Source organism: Culex quinquefasciatus, chromosome 2 (assembly GCF_015732765.1).
Source record: "Culex quinquefasciatus strain JHB chromosome 2, VPISU_Cqui_1.0_pri_paternal, whole genome shotgun sequence".
Taxonomy (NCBI): Eukaryota; Metazoa; Arthropoda; class Insecta; order Diptera; family Culicidae; genus Culex; species Culex quinquefasciatus.
Window position 1 is genome coordinate 115,238,178 of NC_051862.1, and position 22,063 is coordinate 115,260,240.

A 22,063-nucleotide genomic window follows, 5' to 3' on the forward strand; every position below is an offset into this window, starting at 1 on the left:
GAAGTTTTCAAAGAAAATTTTAAGTTTAAAGCTTTCAATTGAAACCTTGAATTAAAATAAGGGCTCATATTTCATTATAAAATTGTTTGCTTTTGCCGAATTTTCAAACGAATCAGGCCGTTGAAATTTTTCAAAGTTTTATAAAAAATATAAAGGTGCTGGAAACAAAAACTTGAAAGAATATGTAATATAGCTTTAGCTACATAACTGAACGTTAAATTCTTAAATTCTTTAATTCTTTAATTCTAAAATCCTAAAATTCTAAAATTCTAAAATTCTAAAATTCTAAAATTCTAAAATTCTAAAATTCTAAAATTCTAAAATTCTAAAATTCTAAAATTCTAAAATTCTAAAATTCTAAAATTCTAAAATTCTAAAATTCTAAAATTCTAAAATTCTAAAATTCTAAAATTCTAAAATTCTAAAATTCTAAAATTCTAAAATTCTTAAATTCTTAAATTCTTAAATTCTTAAATTCTTAAATTCTTAAATTCTTAAATTCTTAAATTCTTAAATTCTTAAATTCTTAAATTTTTAAATTCTTAAATTCTTAAATTCTTAAATTCTTAAATTCTTAAATTCTTAAATTCTTAAATTCTTAAATTCTTAAATTCTTAAATTCTTAAATTCTTAAATTCTTAAATTCTTAAATTCTTAAATTCTTAAATTCTTAAATTCTGTAATTCTGTAAATCTGTAATTCTTAAATTCTTAAATTCTTAAATTCTTAAATTCTTAAATTCTTAAATTCTTAAATTCTTAAATTCTTAAATTCTTAAATTCTTAAATTCTTAAATTCTTAAATTCTTAAATTCTTAAATTCTTAAATTCTTAAATTCTTAAATTCTTGAATTTTTAAACTCTTAAATTCTTGAACTCTTTAATTCTTAAGTTTTTCAATTCCTTATTTTCTTAAATTATTAAATTTTTCAATTCTTAATTTTCGTAAATTCTTTTAAAAAAATAACTTTTTTTGCCACTTTTTTAGATTACACAGATCAGTTCACTTTGGATCGAGCTTTGGATCATTTCGAGTGATAGTTTAGTTTATTTTTAAGAAAAATTAAAATTTCGTGTTTCGATTATCTTAAGTGAAACTTTGGCCAGCGTTCCAATTTTCTAATCCTCAGATATTTTGAATTTAAGGAATTTTGAAAGTAGGATAATAAAACAAAAAAATATTTAAGAATTAAAATTAAAAATAATTGACAACTGTAGAATCTCAGAACTTAATAATTTATGAATTTTAGAATATCAAATTTTTATAATATTAGACTTTTAAAATTTGAGAATTTTTGCCTTTGAATTTTGAAATTTTCAGGTGTTTTAATTTTTGAGCTCATCGAATCAAAATAAAATTCCTTCATCGACGGTTTAATTTAAGAATTAAAAAAATCAGAAATTATAAATTTCAGAATAAAAATTTGAGAATTTTATAATATTAGATTATAAGTCTTTAAGAATTTCAAAATTTGAGGATCCTGGAAATTAAAAAAATATAATCTGATTAAATTTTTGACACTTGAATTTTCCAAATTCAAATGTTTGCTATGCTACAATTTTTGAACATTTGTTTATTTGATTTGATTAGATAACCAACAAGGTCACAAGGATGACCTATGTAGCGGTTGAATGACAGTAGCTCAGACTTTAAAAAATCTGACAATGCTGAAAAACAGGTGAATTTTAGATTTAAAAAGAGGATGTTTTTTTCTCTGGTTTATTTACATTATTTTGAACAAAAAACACAAACCGGCTATTTAATTTTCGTCCTGAATGCAAAAAGTGTTTTAAAATTCATTTTACACTAGTTCAGTTGTTTTGCAATGATTAGTATAAAAAAAGTAAGATTTGACGGAAACAAACAACGTTTGACGAAAAACAACATTTAATTTTTTTAAAATTCAAACTTAAATTTCCATTGAAATTTTGAAGAAAAAAAAATATTTTGCCCCCTGAGTTTTCGGGACAACTGTGACGGGGTAATTTGTTTGTTTTGAAACCACACAACATATTATACATGAAAAAATAGGCTGAACCATTTTTTATGGTTGGAATCTTTTGTCTTATAATTTCTTATTGCACCCTGAGCAGAACTGGTGAAAAAATCAATGTCTTTAAACAATCTAAAACAAATTTTCCCGAAATGACTAAAACGATAGTTTTCCTTGTAACATAATAGTAATTCTGTGATCTCCAAACAAATAATAATAAGAGATGATCAAAATTGACATTCAATCGAAATTCGCACCTGAACGAAATTTTCTAGTAAATTCACGCCAGATCCCTCAACACGCGCGTTCCCCGCCGTCCGAAGAAAGCACTAGCTCTACCCATCCTTTGCGAAAAAAAAACCTAGGGAGCATTCTTTTATTACGTAACGCGAAAAATCGGACTTTTAGACCCCCTCCCCCCCCTCGTAACAAAATTTCCATACAAATTTTAAAAATTTTGTATGGAGCGTAACACGGCCTCCGACCCCCTCCCCCTACTGCGTTACGTAATATAAGAACGCTCCCCTATATTATATCTATTACTTAAACAAATAAAAATTATCAAATTGGGTACTAAAGTCCTATGTCAATTTTTATGTACAACGGTAAAAAACACGATTAAAAACCATTTCTGATCACTTTTTTTCATTTGAATGCAAAATTTTTTTTTGACAAGACAACATTTTTTCGATGGATCAACTATGGTCCCCTTGGAACGATCTGTCAAGTAGGAGCTTTTCTGTCAAGAAGGACCGCGAGGTTTATTTTTCAAAATTGATTTAAAAATCCATTTTAAACTCTTTGTGCTCGTACAAAGGGTCATTGTACTCAGAAAAATAAGCTTTATCGCTGTAAACAATAATATCAGCAATCTAAGCTTCATTTTAGGACCCAATTGTTGAAAAGTTTGGCCTGGAAGATATTTAAATACCTCACAGAGTAAATTTTCAAAAAGAAATTAAAATTATTAAGATCATCAAAATTCCCTGACCTAGCTTAAAATTCCCTGACTTTCCCTGACTTTTCCAGGTCAAAATAAAATTCCCTGACAATTCCAGGTTTTCCCTGACTTTTCCAGAAATCGACACCATGAACAAATTTCAAAACACTTGCTCTAAGGGCATCTCCACCGCAGAGATCTAATTGCGTGGCAAACCTATCGGTTAAATCCCCAGTTTTAGCTTTGCTCCGTAGCTAATACACGTTTTCGCCCCGCTGGGAGCTAATTTGGCTACCAAATCAAATTCTAGCCGTTTTGTTGATCGAAATCAATAAAACTACATTCTAGCATGATAAAACATGCTTCCAATTGCATTATATGTCCTAACTGTTTGCTTACATCAATAAAATATCATTTTCAAATTTTTAAAAGAGTTCATCCGATTTGCTCCCGACATGTTAGCACCGCGGGTAGTAAAGCTAAAGCTAAATTAGCCTTCGAGTTCATTCAGCGAAGAAAAAGTTCATCGGGGATCCGTCGAGTAGCCAAGATAGGTGCTCGAGAAGTCTACGAGCTGCCTGTGGCTAATTTTTTCAGCGAATTTTAGAATTCTTTGTTTGGTTGAAATTGCATTTATTTTGATTATCAAATTTGAATGAATCAGTAATTTTGTTCAAAACGACTTTATTAAATTGAAAAATTGTGTTATTTATCATTAGTTAGTATTTTTTAAATAAAAAATAGAATTTAAGAATATAAAAATTTAAGAATTTAAGAGTTTAGGAGTTTAAGAATTTAGGAAATTAAAAATTTCAGAACTTAAGGATTTAAGAATTTAAGAGTTAAAGAATTTAAGAATTTAAGAAATTAGAATCAGGATTGCTAGGATTGCTTGTTTTCAAATCCGTATTGGCTTATTTAAAATGTTATGCTTGAATTTTGCTTTTTACTCAATACAAATGACTTGTCTCTTGCATGTCCAGCAGTAGATCGACAATGCGTTGACCAAAATTGGCACTACGCCCCCCGGGGCATGGCCTTCCTCTAACGTGGGATTTCTGCTCCAGCGCCTCTGACGAGACAGGAGAAACCGGGACCGACGTTTTACTTCACCATCCGATAGAAGCTCAGCGGATAAGGCGGGAATCGAACCCGCATCATCGGGATCGGCAGCCGAAGCCGCTACCCCTGCGCCACGAGACCCACCACCACACGGATGAAATCGAACCTAAATTAGCTCTTGCACAAGTACCGCGGTGGGCTTGACGCGGGTGCCAAATTAGCAACGCAGTTAGGTCCCTGCGGTGGAGATGCCCTAAGTCGAACAATGTTTACTCTTAAATGTGCCTTTTGAGCGCACTTTAATTCAATTCAATTGTGTTTTTATTAGAATTTAACAGTTCTGCTCCAGGATGTTACATTTGCAATTCAGAGATTTGGAGAACATTTCAACTGAGATCAATTCAGGGGCCTTTGCAGGGAGGGTACATATTTCTACGTTTAGATGTTGCTAGCTGGGTGCTCTTTTAGGGAAAATAAATTTTGAGAAAAAAAAACCCTAGATCTATGTTTGGCTTAAAAACTAATACAGTAGTTGTTCGGTAACTGGGCTGAGAACGTAGCCCAGTCATCGAATGCTGTTCGCTAACTGGGCTGACCGAAAAATAACGAGGGGACTACCGATGCATAATATTTATTTGATGATATAAAAATTAAAGTTACTCAAATTTGTCCGGGGCCAACATTTACTTCCTCGTCCGACGGAAGGCGTGAAAAATGCCACCGGGACCGTCTGGGATCGAACAAAGGCCGACTAGGTGAGAGGCAACCACGCTTTCCCAGCTGGAGCTATTACCAAGGTTAGTAAACACCAACCCACTTCCCTTTGACCTAGAGTGCTTATATTTGGGCCGAATGCTAGTTTTATATGTACAAACAACCCCTGATAATTTCAAACAGATTGGTGAGGTCGATGCGAGATGGGTATGCTTTGCTTATGGACTCGCTCTTAACTTAGGCAGACCAGCGAAAAAATGTGGTACAAAAAGGAAGGGTGGTCGGATTTGGATGCAAATTGAGATGCTTGCATGTTTTGTAGTTGCCCCGTTAAATTTGCTTGCATACGTTCAACCAAATTCCAATGTAAAATCAGCATATTATAAAACGTAGCATAAACTTTTAACGGCCAAAAACGACACTTTACGGCAGCACGCACTTCTGATTGATGTAAAAAAGGCAACCACTTCTCTTTCACTTCCCATTCGTGTTGTCATTTATGTACTGCCCCCTTCCGTGTGTGTGCAAGCGAGCGAGTACAATCCCATAAAGAATTCACAAACCGAACGTGCCGACGGCAGCCATCTTGACCATCAAAATTTTCTTGTTTGTTGCGAATAATTTTATTCTTTACGCGTCGACTTACCTGTTAATTTTTCCAAAAATTACAGCCTTTCTGTCGAAACAACCGCTACTCCATAACGAAGCAGCGTTTGGATGATTAAACAAAGATTTTTCAGGGTACAACTGAAAAATAATTCCCAGCGCTAAATGTTTTAGCAGCCAACACGAAACTTTTTCCTATTTCGATGAAAACCACCTTTTTCCCGCTCACTCAAATGCAATCTTTATCGAAATTGTGTTCTTTCGATCACCATTCACCCACTGCACGATTGATAACAGTTTAATTAATCAGCGAATCATCGATAAATCTTTTTTTTCTATTAATATACATTGCTTCCACTGCGTACTTCTTTGACAAAATGGCTATTTTTTCGTTTGAAGCCCGCGCATTAAGGTGTTGCCAGCGCTAACCAACTTTGTCCATTGATACTGAACTGACAGATACTGAACTGTTGACGTTTGTACACGTTTCGTTAGCAGCTACTCTATTTTAGGTACATGTTGAAGCGGTACATGGAAACACATTTTAGCTTCAAGTTTGCGTTTATTTGTAGTTAAAAAAAAGTTGTTTGCAACTTTTAATTATGTTAAGAACGATGATTGAATTTTTGCTTTTTTTTGTAAGATAACACCTGAACTACCAAGCTCGAGAAAAAGGGAGAATTTCTATACAAATTCCACTTTTTCTCGAGCCTTGGTAGATGCCTTTCTCTTATTTGAGAGCGTTCTTCTATTACGTAACGCATTTTGTGGAGAGGGGGACGGGGGGGTAAGGTACTCGCGATTGAGTTCGTAGTGGCGCGGTTGTCAAAATCGCTATCTCTGACTCTGTCACTCCGATGAAGGTGACTTTGTTAATAGGTCTATTCCCGTACAGCAGAATTCTGCAATTCTGCACGAAATTGGCAGCAGAGCGTTCCCGTACTTTTCTGCAACAAAAGTAACTTTTCTCTCAGACAGAACTTCTGCAATGAGAGAGGTAGAAGTTGCAGCAAACCCCTTCCCGTACTTTTCTGCAAGCTCTCTCTTCTCTTTCGTGTTGAAAAGATTGAGGTTAAATTTTGTCCGGCCAGCAAAATCAAATGGTGCGCTAGTGTGTGTACGCGAAACGTCATAAAGCTCTATTGATCGCAAAAAAAGGCTTTCCAAGCTGGTTTTTATAGATACATAACTGGAGTTTTTTTAAGAGGTCCAATAAATCAAATTTTCAGTTTTTGCTTTTTGGGTGTTTTTTAATACCCCTGACTCAAGGCGGTTTTAAAAACACCCAAAAAGCAAAAACTGGAAACTTGGTTTATTGTCCCTTTTCAAACAAAACTGCAGAAAGGCAGCCACTTTGTGCGAGAAGATTATTTAGTAGGTAATATACAAAATAATTGTGAAATACTTACGAGGATGATGAAAACCGGGATGAAAGCGATTTTGAGCTGCTAGCTTCGCCAGCTTTAAATCGTTGTTGATGTTTTTGGGGGCGATACGAAAAAGTGAGAAGGTTGTTGTTTTCTTGCACTCTCTCCCAGTCAAATCAATCCGAATTCTGAAACGGAATCTAATTAGAATCGTACAAAATTCCGTTTCAAACGCATCAACCGGTTCGAACACGGAACCGGTTGTTGCGTTTTAAATGGAATTGGTATACGATTCTAATTAGATTCCGTTTCAGAATTAGGATTGAGTTAACTGGGCTCTTTCACTCTCCTCTCAGAATGAGAACAATGTTGCCAGTTTGATAGAACCAGCATGACAGTGTTGCTAGCGATTGCACTTAATCAGCACTTATTCAGCTTTGGACAGTGCAGTTGAATAAGTGCTGAATCGCATTTGTAAATGCTGTTGCGTGACTAATTAGCAATAGTATGCCAATTTGTTGCCGATTTATGACTATTTGCTAGTGCTGGATGGTTACTTGGGTAGTCTCCCTATTTAGGGTCTTTACGTGAGATCGGGCTTAGATTCTCTATTTCTCGATATTAGAAAGTGATTGAGTGTATTAGGTATTTATTTCTGGAGCAACACGAGAAAAGGGCGGATAAGCATTTTAACAGGTTTAACTATTTTGCAAATTCTCAGGCTAATTGTAACTTTTTCACATAACTGAACGTGGTAATTATTAGCTGGCCTGCACAGCTACCTTTCAATACTGCGGGTTTTGTTAAATAGTTACCTGTAGTCTCGGAATTTGCATAATAGTTCCAGCTAGAGAGCCTGGAACTTTTTAGAGAACGGACAGTTTTCGTGCTTCGATTGGTACTTTTGGTTTGAGATGTCCGTTCTTTAAGGCTAGTATGCAGATCGGAAGGAAAGGGGTCAAGAAACAGCTTTACGAACAACAGAACAAAGGAGAGGGAGCGATTTATTGGGGCTTTTCTTCACCCTCTCTGACTTGCTTGCGCTGCCGCTGCTTCCCATTTGAAATTTTTCTTGACCGGTTTCTTCCGAAGTGCATACCTTACATTAATGTAAACAGTAGGCCGCCATCTACCACTAGAGAGCCTATATGGAGAGGCGAAATGTCACTCTCAGGGTTCCAGTCGAACTGTCAAATCGGGGTTCCAATCGAGCAACAAGATCATGCAAAAACAAGGTTGGAATCAATTTAAAATAATTTTGGCAAAAAAAACGAGACTTATAACAATTACAAGTATTGTAAAACTGTTGTTGATAATAATCTGGTAGTTTTTATTATGTTTGTGCTTGTTCGGTACAAGAAAAGTGCCAAAAGTTGCCGCACTTGATCATTTTTGCTAGAATCATCATCGTCATTCCGTTCATTCCAGAATTAACCCAGAATTATTCCAGAATGATCGAGTGTCAACCCCCTTGGCTGCCACCCATTTGATTTTTTTCTTGACCGGTTCCTTCCGAAGTGCGTATACCGCTTTAATAAGCTCCAGGCTCTCTAGTTCCAGCTGTCAAAACCCAGTCAAATCAATCCGAATTCTGAAACGGAATCTAATTAGAATCGTATACAAATTTCTAAAATTTAATTAATTAATTAGAATCGTATACAAATTCCGTTTCAAACGCAACAACCGGTTCGAACACGGAACCGGTTGTTGCGTTTGAAACGGAATTTGTATACGATTCTAATTAGATTCCGTTTCGGAATTCAGATTGATTTGACTGGGAATGCTTACACTCAAAGTCAGAAGTATCTCTCAAAAAGGTACTTTCAATCCTCAAAAAGGATACTTTCTATCCTTTTTTAAAGTTCACTCGGCGTCACCCTTTTAATAGGGAATGTCAAATCCAGTACATTTTCGATACCATTTTAAAGCGTGACGACGGGTGAACTTGAAAAAAGGATACTTTTTACTTTGAGTGTATGCGCCTTTTTCAAATGTTACTCAAGATTTTATAAGTTTCACCCACTTTTTATTTACCCAAAAAAACTGCTTAAAACGGTTCGTGTATATTGATTTGAAATATCGTTCGATTTCTGGGAACGTGCATTACAAACAGTTGGAGGTTTGAAGTGTTGTTGTCGAATCTGGATGTGGCAAATTTTTTGTTGGTGATTTTGAAGGATTTGAAAAAAATTGCAGTTTAACGTATTTTGGTTGCGTTCGGTCTTTGTTTTTTTATAGTAAATATTTTTAATTTACATTTGCCTCAAACGGTACATCTCCGCGCGCTGCCCAGATTTTTCGCGAGTTCTTACAAGTGAGTCTTAAGTAAATTTTTATGTCTGTTCATAATTTAAGAAACCCTTTTTGCGTTCTATCGTTGTTTAAATGCATCCGTAATTTAAAAATGCAGATCATGCTAAAATCCTGCAAAAACATGTCGCTTGACATCTATATACACTGCAGCATGACGTAAGAACTACATATTCTACCGCTCAACTGAGTCCGCCCAAGCAACAGTTTCCAATGAAACGGATGCTCTCCCTTTAAGTCCTCCTGTCTGTCTACTCTACGCAGATCAAAACTGGAATATCTTTTCGAGATTGAGCTTGTACATAGTCTTCCTTGTTGCCTGTATTGATTCTTCAGAAAATTCCATCTCGTCAATTTGGATAATCAATGGAAAAACATTGAAAAACTTCATTCATCAGTTGCTCCGATTATACGTCCGCAGTTCTTTTCCCGCAGTCCCTCCGAGATGTTCTTGTCAGGTAGCTCAATGTACGTGTACTCCTTCTCGAACACCTGGCACTTCCTCTTCCGGGCGCGCACCGGATTCCGCACCATTCGCAAACCGTCCGAATAAATTGTTTTTACTCAAACATATAAAAAACGAAAACTTCATAAAATTCGACATTTTCCTGCCAGAAATCATCTGCACAAAATAGGCAGGTGGCCGACAACCTCTGTCGTTTGTGTTTGACTAAGCTGTAAAGCTCGTTACATTTGTTCTGCTTCTGCGGATACACTCAACCCCCGGTGGTTGGTCACTTTTTCGTTTGACACTATTTTAGTTTGTACCCCGTTGGTTGGTCAAAGTCAAACTAAAAAGTTACGAACTGTCACTTTTTACACTGCGCTCACGAACACTATCAAAACAAACGTTTGGTAGTGTGTGTGAACTCCGTGTAAAAGGGGTGTCAAACTAAAAAGTGACCCTGTTCAAGTACACGTCAAACCATCGGGGTTTGAGTGTACTTGTGTCTCGAAGGTTGCGGTGCTTTGGATCGCACCTTCTTACGCCGTACAATGTATGGCACCACATTCATCCCAAGAAGGTCATATAGTTCATCGACTCTATGGCACCGAATTAGGATAAACCATGTCTGCAAAACAACTTCTCGTCTTCCGATCTAATGGATACGATTAATTTCCCTCTGATACATGTAACGCCCCGATCAGGCCGATGGTTGTATACAATCGGGCTGACAAGGCCGATCGAGACGTTGCATTAAATGTAAAATGAGAAATTTTCTCAGTGAGTTGTAGTATGTCAGTAACCCAGGGTACATCACAAAAGATAGCCGACTCAGCTGGTCGCAGTTAACTTACCGCAGACGCAAAAATAATAAAATTTTAAAATTTATATATTAGGTAATGATGCATGCTTTTTATATGTCACCTTGGAACCAATGGTTGGTAGTCCTTGTAGCAAAAAGAAACGGTTATATCACCTATCGGTACTACTTATCCATCCTTGAACCGCAAGGTTTGTAAGGTCCCGAAAGACTTTAAACGGCCGGTTACGTAATTGTAATTGGTTACTTTTAATTTAACGGCAAACGGATAATACTAAGTAAAAAAGTTTTCATAAATATGAAAATGCCTCTTTTGTTAGCTACTCAAAAAAAAAATGAAGTATGTGACGAACGAGAAAATATTCTACATCATTTTAGATAATATATCAGCAAAAATGGATCTAGATGAAAGCATGGAAGTTGGACCCATCAGCGAGGAGTTTGACGGCAAAAAGCGGATTACTCGCATCGTGTCCCGGATCAAAGACTACCAGGACAAGGTAAAGGAAATTGTAACAGGGAACTACACGGACTTTCTTCCCTGCTGCTACGATAATCTGACCATCATGAAAAACGGAAAAATCTTAGAGGAGGAGATAAATAACGTCGTTTCGCTGGTGAACCAAGATTCGTCATGGAAACATTCGGAGGAAAACATGAAGCACCATCGCGAAGAGTTGAGCGAGGCTATTATGGGATATAAAACATCCTTCAAGCTGCAGACAATACATAGCCTGTTTGAGATGATACCTCGGTGCGGAGATGATTATCCGAAGCTGCTGCAGATTTTGGAAAAAATTAAAGTGTTGCTGAACGATGGGTCAGATCCGATTTTGCCGAAACTCGATTGCTATCAGAGCATTAGCCTGCGGTACCACGAGGAGTATCAGATACTTCTGCACAGTCTGAACAAAAAGTTTGAAACGTTGATTCAGTTCAACGAGAAGCTCTTCCAGCACACCAAAACCGTCACGTTGAAAATCAAGAAAGATGAGGACCAGTTGCATCAGGTGATTGTATCGCTTGTGCATACCAACTATAACGTGAACAAAATGTGCAAGTTTTTGATGGACAACGTGTTTGAGCCGATCATCACTCGTCCGGTCTCGCTGACTGTTAATGAGAACGATGGGGATTTTGTGACGATGCAATTGTCATACCAGCTGGAAGTTAACGAGGATCTTCGACCGAACCACAAGATCATCTTTCAACGGATAATGGAAACCTTTTACTGCCTGGGCCATATGAACATTGTAATTTCCGAGCGGCAGTGCATTTTCTCCATAATTGCGAAGCACATAAAAGGAAGCATGTGCAAGCTAATAATTGATAACTGCTTGCAAAAGGACATTCCCGATACGATCGATGAGATGAACGACTCGAGTATCATGATGGCGATTCAAGCTTTCAACAAATTTCTCGCCGAAATGCTTTTCCTCGACAATGAAAACGACCACGTGCTGGACGAGTACGCGACCAAAATTGATGTTCTATTTCAGAAAAAGTTTTGCACCAACATCGTCAGCAGTGCGCTTGAAATCATGAAAAAAGATCTTCACGACATGTGCTTCGTTGAGGAACGAGAGGCTCACTTTTCGAGCGGTTCAGAGACGTTCTCGAGCTGCATGATTTCGAAGAGTACAATCGATTTGAAAAAATTCCTGGATAAAATTTTACTGGAAGCCTCGTCCAGCGAGAAGCAGCTCTCCGAGCGTTTGCTGAGAACAATTGCTATCATACTCGAACGGTACACCACCGAAGTCAGCCACAATCACCAGAAACTGTTGCTGAAAATTCCCCAGCACACAGCTCTATTTCACAACAATTGCAACTATTTGTCGTACTGGCTGCAGAAAAATGCCAGCAAGCTGAACGAGCAGCAATCATTCATGCTTATTGGAAGCTCGCTCCGAAACCAGGGCAACAAAACGTTCAACAATCAGCTTCAAAATCAACGCACACAACTGCTGCAATCGCTGGAAGGATTTGGTAAGTTTAAACCTGATTGAAATTACGTTCCAAATCCCAAATTCTTCTTTTCTCCAGATATTACCAACGCAATGGTCGAACTGGGTCCGGAACCGCACAAAGCGGTGCGCCAATGCATCCGACAGTTGGATCTGCTGAAAAGCGTTTGGCAAACCGTGTTGCCCGAGCACGTCTACAAGCACAGCATCGGAAGCTTGCTGGTTACTTTCTGTGGCGAAATAATCCGGAAAATATTCAACTTGGAAGACATAACAGCGGTCATCGGTAAAGGCCTCGTCAACGTGCTAGCGATTGTAATTGAAAAGACTCCCCAGCTGTTCAAGGTAAGATGATCGTCTTAATCGCACCTACGGTGACTGACTTCTGTACCTCTTTTCTACAGGATCCCACCGATATTACGATCGTGGTTAAAAACTGGACCAAGTTGACGCAGCTTGCGACGATTTTGGACGCGTCGCTTATCGAAATCACCGAGATGTGGGCCGAAGGAAAGGGACCACTTACGCTGAGCTACAAGGCCGACGAAATAAAGCACCTGATACGGGCGCTGTTCCAAAACACGAAACATCGCCAGACCTGCCTTGCGTCGATTGTTCAGCTGTAGCTGCGTTAAAGTGACTTGCTTGAGATATTTGATACGTTGAATAACGTCTTCAGAAATCAGTTAGCGTTCCAAATAAAACAAAATATTACGAAATTCTTTCTGTTCAAAAATAAGCAAAAATGAACTATGAGTGGGTTAAAATAGTTATTTATTTTAGTTAGCGGTTCAATCTTTTTAAAGTAGCAATATTCTATGATCACGCTCCAGTCTACGTTTGGCACACAATGAAACAACTCCCATCGCGTCTTGTGGTGGTGGCAATCCTGGGTTTTTGATGGATGATTCTTGGTAATAAATCTCAGACCTGCCGCAGCGGTAACCATAAATGACGGCGTCCTGGGATCTGTAATGAAATAAAAAAAAAAAAAAACAAACAAACAAACAAACTCATTCAATCTTTAAATGTCTGCTCGTAACTTCTTGTTTTTACCTCATGATGAACTCAATTAGCTTGCGATTGCAGTGCAAATCATTATGCATCGAGTTCAGTGTGAGCAAGTCTCCCGGAGTCCAGGGGCCACACCTGTTGTTTACGTCCCACTTGGAGTCCAGACAGATGAAGCTGTATCCGCCGTCGCCCTTACTGGAACCTTCCACGTTGATGCTCAGCACTTGGTGCAGATTATTTTCCATTTTGGTAAGCTTGGATACGCACGTTTCAAACTATAAAAAAGAATTCAAAGTTTAGTAGGCGATTGACAAGCCATCAACCTCGATGATGCCATCAATATGCTGAAGAACAACAAAGCGGCTGGAAATGATGGTATCAATGCGAAACTCATCAGGCTGGACCCGGACAAGTTGGCGGCCTGCCTGAGCCCGCAGAACAACTACCGAAGGAGTGGAACGTGCGAGTTAAATATACCCCGATCTACATAACTACCAAGCCATATGCTTTTTCAGATAATCTTCTGTCGTCTGTCGGAAGCCAATCAGAATGGTGAAATCCAGAACAGCCAGAACGTTCGAGGATTCGAGGCTAGGAAGTACACTGAATTGAAGCAAGAAGCGGGAAGATTGGATTGAGGGCGAATGTGGCGAAGACGAATTATCTGCTGGCCGGAGAAGCTTAGTTCTTTAGGTCTGGTCACCTTTCTCGGCTTACAATGTGCACCATGTACAAAATGCTGATAAGGCCGGTCGTTTTCTACGGTCACGAGACGTGGACGATGCTCGAGGAGGATCTGCAAGCACTTGAGGTTTGCGAACGACGAGTACTTCTCAGTTAACTCAATCCGAATTCTGAAACGGAATCTAATTAGAATCGCAATTCGCAATTGTTCCTCCGGATGAGTGGACTGTATTAGGGTCATTCCAGGTCAACTGAGTACACTTTTGGACTCGACCTTTACCGATTTGGACCAAACTTGGAGGGAACGTTTATCTATCGATAGTTAATAGAAATCCCAAGTTTGGTGCTGATTGGACCATCCCTCTATTTTTGGCACCGCCCTCTTTTTTGGCGATTTTCTAAAAAAAACTTTTTTTTTTTCTTTTAATAATAACTTTGCAACTATTTGAGCAAAAGACTTTCTACAGGTTGCATTTTATAGAAAATTGTCCAAGGAATTCGATAAAAATAAAATCCTTGATGACCTTCGTCTTCAGCCACTTCGATCGGTTTTGCAGCTCCGGCAGGTATTCAGCTGTCCACCGCCTCCAGAAGTGCTGCAGCATGGTCTGCACCAGCTGCCATCGCGACAATCGGTTCTCCTTCAGGTGCGAGTAGTCTGGTTCTGGCACGGCCTGCATCTCGCGTCCGATCAAGAAGTGCGCTGGCGTGATCGCGGTGTAGTCCGACGGGTCGTCCGAGCTCGGCACTAGGGGCCGCGAGTTCAAAACAGCTTCTATCTGGGTCAGCGTGGTGTAGAGTTCCTCGTAGGACAACTTTCGCTCGCCGACAATCCGCTTCAGGTGGTGCTTGACCTGCTTCACGCCGGCCTCCCAGATGCCGCCGAAGTGTGGACTCCGCGGCGGGATAAAAGACCACTCGATTCCCTTCTCGATGCAGTAGCTGGCGATCTTCTTCGTGGCGCACTCATTCTGGAACATCTGCCAAAGTTCGTGCAGCTTCGTTTTGGCCCCGACAAAGTTGGTTCCGTTGTCGGAGTGCATCGTTTTCGGGCACCCGCGTCGGCTGGCGAATCGTCGCAAGCTCGCTAGGAAGACGTCCGTCGTCAGGTCCGAGACCAGCTCCAAGTGAATGGCCCGGGTCTGCAGACACACGAACAAGCACACGTAAGCCTTCGTGATCTGGGGCTTGTGCGTGGCCGACGACGACCTGATCCAGAATGGCCCGGCGTAGTCCACACCGGTGTTTGAGAAGACCGGAGCTGGCTGGACACGATACGACGGGAGGTCACCCATCAACTGTGTCGTCTTCAACGGGTTCGTTTTGAAGCACACGATGCACTTTCGGATCACTTGGCGGATTGTACTCTTCACGTTGAGCGGCCAGAATCGTTGTCGTACAACCGCTAGCAGACCTCGTTGCCCGATATGCAGGTTGTCCACGTGCAGTTCTCGGACGAGTGCTTCGGTGATCGGGTGCTTAGCCGGCAGCAGCATCTGGTGACGGCTATCGTACGGCACGAAGGCCCCCTTGATCCGGCCACCAACTCGCAGAAGGCCGTCGTCGGGAGAGCGGAATGCCTTCAGCCCGTTGAGTCGATGGTTTGTGTCCGCACCGTCCATCAGTGCGAGGATTTCTGGCTGGAATGCGACCACGAGCGTCGCTGTGCGCATCTCCTTGGCAGTGAGTCGTCCCTTCACCACCTCCGTTTTGCGCGACTTGACGAACCTCGCCAAGCGCATCAAGTAGGCCATGCTTCTGACGATCCCCGTGAAACTGCTCAACTTGTCAAACATCGGGAAACGTTCGACAGGAGCTGTCATGGCCAGCACTACTCCAGTTCGCATTTCCGGCAGCTCGTCATCCGGAATCACGATTTCGTCCGCAGCCGCGGCTACAGTTGTGCGTGGTCGGCCCTGCCACCACTTCTTAAACTTGATCAGCTTCTTCGGTGTGACTCCCGCGAAATCAATTCGGCCGGGTTTTCGTGCGTAGCAACGTAATGCCAGTGGAAGTTTTGCGTCAGTTTTTGAATTTCGCTTACCCTATTCGACACGAACGTCTGCAGCAGCTGCGGGAGTTTCTTGAGCCAAGCCAGGACGATTTGCGAGTCTCTCCAGAGGTGCACCGATTCGAACTGGTGTTCCGTGGCGCTCAGGAACTTCACGACCATTCTAGCGAGCAGCAGTGCCGCCAGCAGTTCAGCTCGGGGGGTCGAGATGGCCTTCTCCTTGGGCTTCCGTTTCTTGGGCAGGATTCGAGACTTGCTGTAGATCAATCTCATCTCGGTCGCCTCGTTCGCGAAGAAGCCCTTCACGTAGATACACGCACCGTAGGCCAGATCAGATGCGTCCGCGTACCCGTGCAGCTCAAGCTTGAGCGCACCTTTCCAGGAGATCCATCTCGGCAGTCGCACTTCTCTCAGCGCGGTCAACTCGATGCGAAAGCTCCGCCACTTCTCACCGACCCAACAGACGTCATCCCACTCGATGTGCAGCTCGCCAACTTCTCGCAGGATCAGCTTCGCGTAAGTAATGACTGGCCCGAAGAATCCCAAGGGGTCGAAGATCTTGGCCAGCTGACTCAGAAGCTTCCTCCGAGTCACTTCTTCCAGGTCGTCGAAGTCGGGGACTGACACCGAGAACCAGTCCTCAAACGGGTTCCACGTAACGCCCAGCGTTTTCACCATCGTCTTCGAGCTGTCGTCGGTGACCTCGAACGAATTGCCACGCAGCCTGATGGCCGCGCGCAGTCGACGGCTAATCCGGGTTTTGTTACCGCTCAGACCACTGACAGTGAAGTCAGCGGGTTTCAGTTTCAGGGAGAGAAGGTTTGCAAAGCGTTCGGTCACAAAATTCATCTGCGAGGCGGAGTCGAGTAGCACACGGCACGGGATGGGAGTGTTGCACTTGCCGTCAACCAGAAACACGGCAGTCGAGAGGACGGTTTGTTTCTCCGAGCTCGCAGCGCTCGCGCACAGGGTTGTCGACGTTCCCGCTGCTGGTGTGTTGGCCGTCTGGGACACTTCGGACGCATGCGTCGTTTGAGCTGCGCTGTTCGGGACCTGGCTGGGACTCTCCTCATGGAGCGAGCTGTGGTGCTTCTTGCCACAGTAGCGACAAGAGCCGGACGAACACGCGCGGGTTCGATGGCCTTTCATCAAGCAATTGAAGCAGGCGCCGCACTTTTTCAGGATCTCGTACTTGTCACTGACGCTTTTGTTTTTAAAGGCTTCGCACTTCCACAGTTCGTGAGCGGCCTTGCACACTGCACACTTTTGTTCGTTTTTCGATTCACTCACTGCCAGCGTGTGGCTTCTTCCCGCCGTCTTCGGCTTCGCACTCTCCTTCACAGGTTTCACTTTGGTGTCGAGATTCTCGGAGATTCGACACTGCTCTTCCAGGAACGCCATCAACGCAGCGTACGTCGAGAGCACGTTCTTCTTCTGCTTGGCCTCCCAGGCCACCTGCAGCTTCTTCTCTATCTTGCCCACGATGAGGTTGACCAGCATCTGCTCGCCGAGCCAAGCCATCGGTAGTTCCTGGTTCTTCAAGGCGTCAACGTTCTTCGTGCAGGTGTCGATCACCTTCCGCAGCTCCGCAGCATCCTCCTGGCTGTTCTTCGGTAGACCGTAGAGTTTCTCCACGAGTTTGTCCACAACGATCCGCTTGTCCTCGTAGCGCAACGTGAGCAGCGCCCAGGCGGCATCGTAGTCGTTGTTGTTGATCATCTCGTCGTCGATGATGCCAGCTGCTTTCTCTACGAGGCATTCCCGCAGGTGGTAGAGTTTCAGGGCGGGTTCTTCTTATCGGTAGCGGTTCATCAGAGTGGTGAACAGCGCCTTGAACGCGTACCACTTCTCGTAGGACCCATCGAATTTGGGCAAGGGCACTTGCAGCGGTGGGAGGCAGGGCTGGGCTAGCTGCTGGATTGGCGCTCCGGCCGCTAGAGCAGCTGGTTCCGCCTTCGGCACGACATCGATCAGCGTGCTCAACTTCAGCGACACTTCGTTGAAGACACCCTCGAATTCCACGTACTTCTCGGTTTGCACTGTGTCTTGGTCTTCAAAGAGCGGCAGTGCGTAGATTTTGTTTTGCACACCGTTGCACTCGCCGTAAATGTTCTCCAAAGCCCGCTTCTGCAGCTGGAAGGAGTGAACGTTTCGAACGTTCGGGTTCGGTTCCTCCTCGCTGTCTCTCAAGGCCGCACGCACACGAAACAGCTTTCCACGCACTGCCTCTCTCTGTTTCACTAGCGCCTTGAGTTGCGCTTCCATCTTGCTCTTTTCTTCTTTCTTCTTCCTTTCCGACTTTTGTTCGGCCACAGACTTCACTCGCGTCTTTGGTAGTGTTGGTGTTGGTGTCGGCGACGGCGACGGAGACAGTGGTGGTGTTCTTGGCGTTTTCTTACTTTTCCGGAACGGCGTGGACATCGTCCATCTCGCTCACACACTTTTTTCTTCCTGGCCGTCCGCCATTTGTAAAGCCAACCCACGCCAACCCGAGCCTACCAAATCCACCGGAAAAGTTCACTTTTTCACCGTTTTCTTCTCGAAATCGGAACGCCTTCGGGCAAATTCCGTCGGGATCGCACTTCCCGGGTCACTTCCGTTGTTCCCCGGAGGAGGCTACTCTTTTTTCTTCAGCAGCAACGCGCACTTCCGCGTCACCAACATCCGATCGCGGGTGTTTCAATCGTACTTTTTCTCGCGAAAAACAGAACCACGACGATTCCACCGGTTTTCCGCGTATCCGGTTCCGTAAGGACCAATGTTCCTCCGGATGAGTGGACTGTATTAATCGGTTTCGCGGTCAAGCAGTAATTTCGGGAGCAAGCAAGAAAAACGTCCGTTTGCTAAGGTTACTACTTAAGACTGATGGTTTATTCGGGTTTGTCGTGTGTGTCGTTACAGATATCGTGTGTTATTAACTTTCTACACCCAGAAAGGCTTACGACAAAGAAAGCAGCTCCTTATAATCGTCTTATATTTTGTCTGAAATAGTTAAAATCCCACTCTATTATCTTGAGTTTGGTATGATACCAAACTAGAACAAAAATTTCAATTACATATCCCTATTTAAAAATTTACTTAATAATAACAGATGACGATTCATGGATGAACTAATTCATCGACATTTTTGTTCTCTCTCACACGCTCTGATGATATGATATCTATTGTTAATGACACATTTAATTTTATTTCTCAAAACAAACCTGCTATTTGAGTAGCAAACGGAAACGACGACGACGACAAAAGTCCTATCCGAGAAACAGCGCGCGCGCGTGTAGGTAAACAGGCAGGCAAGCTCGTGAGAGAGTTTGAACCTGAGAAAGAGCACGTACGTGTACGAATGGGAAATAAACATCGTTGTTAGGTAGCCCCTTGCTGAATCTAATTAGAATCGTATACAAATTCCGTTTCAAACGCAACAAAATTTGCTCTCGAGTTTGCCCCCGAGTATCCTACCGCGTGTTGCAAAGCAGGTATCAAATTTGATCTCAAGTTCATCTTTAGAAGAAAAATATGTGTCGGTACCTGGCGGGTATCATTTTCTGATACCTGACAAGTACCGGCAAGCCGGGGGGCAAAGTTTTAAAAGCGTGTTTCTGAGATTTGTGTATGTCTGCTCTTGTGTATGATTCAAAAATTCAAAAATTCAAAATTTAAAAATTCAAAAATTCAAAAAGTCAAAAATTCGAAAATTTAAAAATACAAAAAATCAAATATGCGTTTAAATCTCTATTTTTTTTTCAAAAAATCACAAATTTGACAATTCAAAAAGTCTTAAATTTGAAAATTTGACAATTCAAAAATACAATAATTCATAAATATAAAAATTCAAAAATACGAAAATTCTTAAATGCGTTCAAATAGCTTAATTTTTGCAGCTTTTTTTTAAATTAAAATAGCTATTTTTTTTAATTGTGAAATCCCGAAGAACTGAGAGTAAATTTGCTACCGCGACAGGTACCGCGGTGGGGTTGACGTCGGGTGCAAATTTGATTTGCTTCGATGTTTGCTACCCGCGCTGGAGATGCACTAACGATTTTTTGTTGAAATAAGTCTCAAATCCAATTGAAACAACTCAAAATTAAGCGTCGAATGAACACCCTCGATTTTGTCACCAGTCTTTTGGAATAACAACAAAAATGATGGGTTGATTCTACACACAAATCAATTAAATCAACTTGTAACCTATCGCTTGTATGTAGTACAATCTCTGGTCACAATGCTTCGCATCATCCTGTCAAACTGAACCGTAGGGACAAGTTAGGATATTGTAATCAACCATTACACTTAAACAACATACAAAACATGGTATCCCTATTCCTAAAACGGTTAGCACGACTCACATCTCTTTGAGCAATTTTCGAAATACGCAAGAACAAAGACTTAAAATTAATAAAAGGGACTTCGTCATTTTGAATCGTCCTCATTTGCCGCTACCGACCAGAGTCCGTTACACATACTCTGGTCAAACGAACAAATTGTGAACGTTTTGTAATTTAAAGTGCTGTGAATATCTGTTATTTGTACCCAGCATTCCTGTAGCCGGCGAAATGTGTCAGGAGTTGGTCCCAACCCGCACCATCCAAACTAACCGTCAAGGACCGCGCTCTACGTCAAAAGTGGTCGTTTGGTTGGTGGTGCAAGGAGGTAACAAAAATGTGAACCTCCAAGTTGGCAGAGCGCGCCAACCCGAGAATCTGTTAGAGCGCAATGGCGGAGGCCATCCGGTTTTTTTCTACCAAAGACAAAGACACAAAACCAAAGACACCAAAACCGTTGCTGCGCCAGGCCTGGCCGGAGGAAGATCCTCCGACTTGACTCGACCACCGCGGGATACACTAGAACACACGAACACACACACACATGGTTAGGTTTGTTTTAAAACGACGAAAAACAATAAATTAGGACAGTTAAATGCAATAAACATGACTTTTTCCATAACCCAAAGCGACGATCTTTTGTGATTCTTTTTGCCAGGACAGTGCGATTAGCTGAATCGAACCAGGATTGTGAAAGGGTAGGTACAATTCTCCTTCCCCACGTCAAATGTGAGCAGTTGCAGATCTTTACATCTCTCTCTCATCTCCAAGAGTCTCAAGTTCTGGTTTTTATTTAATTTTTAATTAATGAACTAGTGGTGGTTATTGCCCCCTAGTTCGTTATTACAAACTCTCCCAGGTTTTTTTATTCAAATAAAAGTAATTGTTATTTACACGTACTCTTTTTCTGTCAAAATAATCTGTTTTCGATAGTCGACTTGTGGCAAATTTTTTTTTCCATCTTCGGGGTTCGCTTCTTCGGTCCATGCCTCGGTTCCGTTGACCGTTCACGTGATTTGTTCAATCAGTGACCTGCCTGCCAGCCGTTGAAAAAAAAATTGCATAGTTCGAGAAGTTTTGCTCAAGAATCGGGACAATGCAGCATCCTCCTATGTCAATCAAATCAATGGACGGAAAAGCAGAAGCTTTGACTATTTTGCTCGATCCGATCAGGTGCCGTTCAAGCGAAGTGAAACTCCACAAGGGCAAAATGAGATGCAAACCCTGAAGAAGCAGTCTGATATATTTTTGTTTAATGAATAAATTCATCAAAAATAAAAATTATTTCAATATATTAGTTATTGTTGTTTCAACTAGATCACTAGCCTTATATTGAAAAAAATGGGGATTATTTCAACAACAAAAAAACGTAACTTAATCCACCTTTAGGTGGTTGGTGCCTTCTTCTCATTTAAAGAGTGATTACAATCCCCTAAAGTGTCCACATGGTTTATGGATCTCCCCTAACGTGATCGCAGCACCTAAGAGGTCAGACTTCAAGATTATACAGACACCGCCTTTCAGGAAAATGGCATCCCTCTACAAGGCTTTTTTCGTGGCGACCAGACGGGACCATTTTAGGGTTATGTAAATTCAGACCATTTTTTAAACTGCTTGTAATTTCAGATAGGTAAGTCAGATCTTGAAAATTCTTAATCCACAAGAAAGTTCTTCTTCAGATGACCCTCCTAAACAGGGACAAGCAAGTTACGCGGATTGCAACACCACCAACGCCAACTACGTCCGGTACGAAGGCGAGTGCCATCGACTTGTCGCTCTGTTCCAACAGTCTGGCAGTTCTTTGTGACTGG

The 22,063-nt window shown here is 41.5% G+C and overlaps 3 protein-coding genes across 5 annotated transcripts in view; 1 reads left to right on the forward strand and 2 right to left on the reverse strand.

The window, feature by feature from the left end:
* Positions 1 to 5,762, reverse strand: part of LOC6052361 (histone acetyltransferase KAT6A) — a 38,796-nt gene extending 33,034 nt beyond the window's left edge. For 2 of the 3 annotated variants that reach the window (XM_038257495.1, XM_038257494.1), the window contains exon 1: positions 5,356 to 5,760. The gene's annotated coding sequence lies outside the window, so the exon portion shown is untranslated. Of the gene's footprint in view, positions 1 to 5,355 lie in introns of all 3 variants that reach the window. The other variant, XM_038257493.1, reaches the window with a different exon arrangement.
* A 3,023-nt stretch (positions 5,763 to 8,785) lies between these two features.
* Positions 8,786 to 12,963, forward strand: LOC6052358 (centromere/kinetochore protein zw10). The gene is made up of 4 exons (XM_001868612.2): positions 8,786 to 8,996; positions 10,636 to 12,246; positions 12,304 to 12,569; positions 12,629 to 12,963. The coding sequence occupies exons 2-4, from the start codon at positions 10,653 to 10,655 to the stop codon at positions 12,848 to 12,850; spliced, it is 2,082 nt and encodes a 693-aa protein (XP_001868647.2). The 5' UTR covers positions 8,786 to 8,996; positions 10,636 to 10,652; the 3' UTR covers positions 12,851 to 12,963.
* Positions 12,964 to 13,276: 313 nt separating this feature from the next.
* On the reverse strand, positions 13,277 to 17,652 carry LOC119766275. Its single transcript, XM_038250720.1, has 3 exons — positions 15,967 to 17,652; positions 14,447 to 15,868; positions 13,277 to 13,513 (listed from the first exon to the last, which is right to left on the reverse strand). The coding sequence occupies exons 1-3, from the start codon at positions 17,650 to 17,652 to the stop codon at positions 13,277 to 13,279; spliced, it is 3,345 nt and encodes a 1,114-aa protein (XP_038106648.1).
* Positions 17,653 to 22,063: the final 4,411 nt, after the last annotated feature.

What these genes read in the sequence shown, in the direction of transcription:
- LOC6052358 (XM_001868612.2), top strand. Translation starts at nt 10,653, where the DNA reads ATGGATCTAGATGAAAGCATGGAAGTTGGACCCATCAGCGAGGAGTTT. An exon ending in GCAATCGCTGGAAGGATTTG is followed by an intron (nt 12,247 to 12,303) that starts GTAAGTTTAAAC and finishes TCTTTTCTCCAG; the next exon opens with ATATTACCAACGCAATGGTC. An exon ending in AGACTCCCCAGCTGTTCAAG is followed by an intron (nt 12,570 to 12,628) that starts GTAAGATGATCG and finishes TCTTTTCTACAG; the next exon opens with GATCCCACCGATATTACGAT.
- LOC119766275 (XM_038250720.1), bottom strand. Translation starts at nt 17,652, where the DNA reads ATGATCAACAACAACGACTACGATGCCGCCTGGGCGCTGCTCACGTTG. An exon ending in AGACGTTCGTGTCGAATAGG is followed by an intron (nt 15,869 to 15,966) that starts GTAAGCGAAATT and finishes GTCACACCGAAG; the next exon opens with AAGCTGATCAAGTTTAAGAA. An exon ending in CGAAGTGGCTGAAGACGAAG is followed by an intron (nt 13,514 to 14,446) that starts GTCATCAAGGAT and finishes TCTTTTTTATAG; the next exon opens with TTTGAAACGTGCGTATCCAA.